Source organism: Fonticula alba (genome assembly GCF_000388065.1).
Source record: "Fonticula alba strain ATCC 38817 unplaced genomic scaffold supercont2.3, whole genome shotgun sequence".
NCBI classification, from domain to species: Eukaryota; order Rotosphaerida; family Fonticulaceae; genus Fonticula; species Fonticula alba.
The window spans coordinates 683,018-685,001 of NW_009242973.1; the positions used below are offsets into that span (position 1 = coordinate 683,018).

Below are 1,984 nucleotides of genomic sequence, written 5' to 3' on the forward strand. Positions count from 1 at the left end.
TTGGTAGATTGCGGGTCCGCCTTCCCGCGGCCAGGGGCGAGGGAGGGGGAGCCTGCGCCGCGCGTCTTGTGCCCCGTGCACTGACGCCGCCGCGCCCGAAGAGTGCGTGTGCATTCCGCCTCCGGGAAAAGAGGGGGACGGAAAAAAAAACACCCCGGACCAATGGAGATGCGCGGGAGCCGGGGCCGGATGGGGCCGGGGGACCGCGGCGCCGGCCAGGGGGGCCCAGGCGAGGTGCTGCCGGCCGAGGCCATCGGCCAGAAAAGAGTGAGACCACACGCTAATTGAAACCGCCCCCCCCCCGCCCCACCTGGGCAGAATATAAACACCCGGGGTTTCCGGCTCCCAGCAAGGGCCAGAAGGGGCCTACGCGACTCGGGGCACATAGTGCCTCTTCGCAGGGGCAGGGCCAAGCGCGCACATGTACATGCGCCTTGGCGAGACCGGCAGGGGGGGGGGGGGAACCCGCCACGCTCGTCCTCCCCGGCGCCCTCGCCCAGTTCTCAGGCCGTGGGGGCGCACTCCCCTTTCCCCCTTGCCCGGCTGCCCCCCTGCGACCAGCATGGTCGCAGCCTGGCGCGGCGCATTCTCCTGCCGCGCGTGCGCGTGATCAGCGCATGCCTTTTGCCATCGCACGAGAGACGTCGCGTGATTTCCTCGCGGAGCTCGTGAGCGACTCCGCCTCCCGACACACGCCAGCCAGGCTCTCGGCCGCGCGCCGGGTCGCCCTGCCACTCTCCCGGCCCGGATGCTTTTTTCCCCACCCAGGCCCTGGCTGGATTCCGTGGCTGCATCGCGTCACCCAGCAGCACACTCCCAAACACACTCACACTCTCTCTCTCACACACACACGCGCACGCGCACGCACGCACGCACAAATACACTGACACAGGCGCCAGCCGGCCGGGTGTGTCGCTCTATGATGTATATAGTTGAATGGTTCTCAAGGGGCTATGGTGGGAGGGAGAGGGGGGGGGGAGGAGGAAAGTCGAGGCACGCCCCGGCATGCGCGCGTTGTGGCAGCAGCAGCAGCAGCAGCGGCGGCCCCGCCGCCGCCGCCGGCACGCATCATGGCATTACACGGTGTCCTCCTCGGTGTCGCTGCCTGGGCTGGCACTGGCCCCGGCGCTGCTCGGCCCGCTGACGTCGCTACTGCCGGCGCTGCTGCCGCCTCCGGTGCTCTCACCGGCGCCAGCACCGGAGGAGGAGGCCGCCAGGCCCAGCGCCTCGGCCTTGCCGCCGCCACCGCCGCCGCCGCCGCCGCCGCCCTTGGACACTTCCTCCGGGAAGTGGGGCAGGCTGCCGGAGGGCGGGGTCACGCCGCCGGCACTGACCCCGAGCGAGACATCGCTGGCGCTCTGGCCGGTGGTCGACCGGCCGAAGGACCCGGACTCGCTGCCGGACACCAGCGAATCGCCAGGCCCATCGCCGCGGCCGGGGCCGCTCCGCGGCAGAGGGGCCACCCCGCCGTGCATCTCGATGTCCTCGCCCCCGGCGGTGTGGTCGCCATCACCGGTGGCCGAGCGGCTGCCGCCGGTGCCCCGACGGCCCCGGCGCATTCCGCAGCACCCGGGGCCCTTGGACCGGGCCTCCTCGCGGCGGGCCTGGTGATACGCGCGGATGGTTTGGTCGTAGTAGGATGGCCGGAACATGACCTGGCTCGAGCGCACGACCAATTGCACCAGGTGGCATGCCATCACCACAAGGGCCAGCACCAGCGGCAGCCAGATGCCACCGGCCTTGCCCAGGCGCGACATGACCCCGTACATGATCATGGAGTCGGGGTTGCTCTCGATCAGGCGTCGACCCAGGAAGGCGATGATCAGGAAGTACACGGCCAGCGGGATGAAGGTTCCGGCGGCCACGCGCTTGGTCCAGAAGCTGCATGAGGCCGCACAGGATGCCCGCCCGGCCGAGGGAGCGAGTGGGTCGCCGTAAACCGCGGCAGCGGGCGCGGGCGCGGGCGCGGGAGGGGGGGGGGGGG

General features: G+C 71.2%; 1 protein-coding gene across 1 annotated transcript in view; it reads right to left on the reverse strand.

Annotated features, from left to right (window-relative positions):
- Positions 1 to 1,076: 1,076 nt before the first annotated feature.
- H696_01949 (hypothetical protein) overlaps positions 1,077 to 1,984 on the reverse strand; it is a gene marked incomplete at its 3' end in the record, with an annotated part of 6,931 nt that continues 6,023 nt past the window's right edge. The window contains exon 12 of the mRNA XM_009495852.1: positions 1,077 to 1,881. Coding sequence (XP_009494127.1) covers positions 1,077 to 1,881 — 805 coding nt within the window. The remainder of the gene's footprint in view (positions 1,882 to 1,984) is intronic.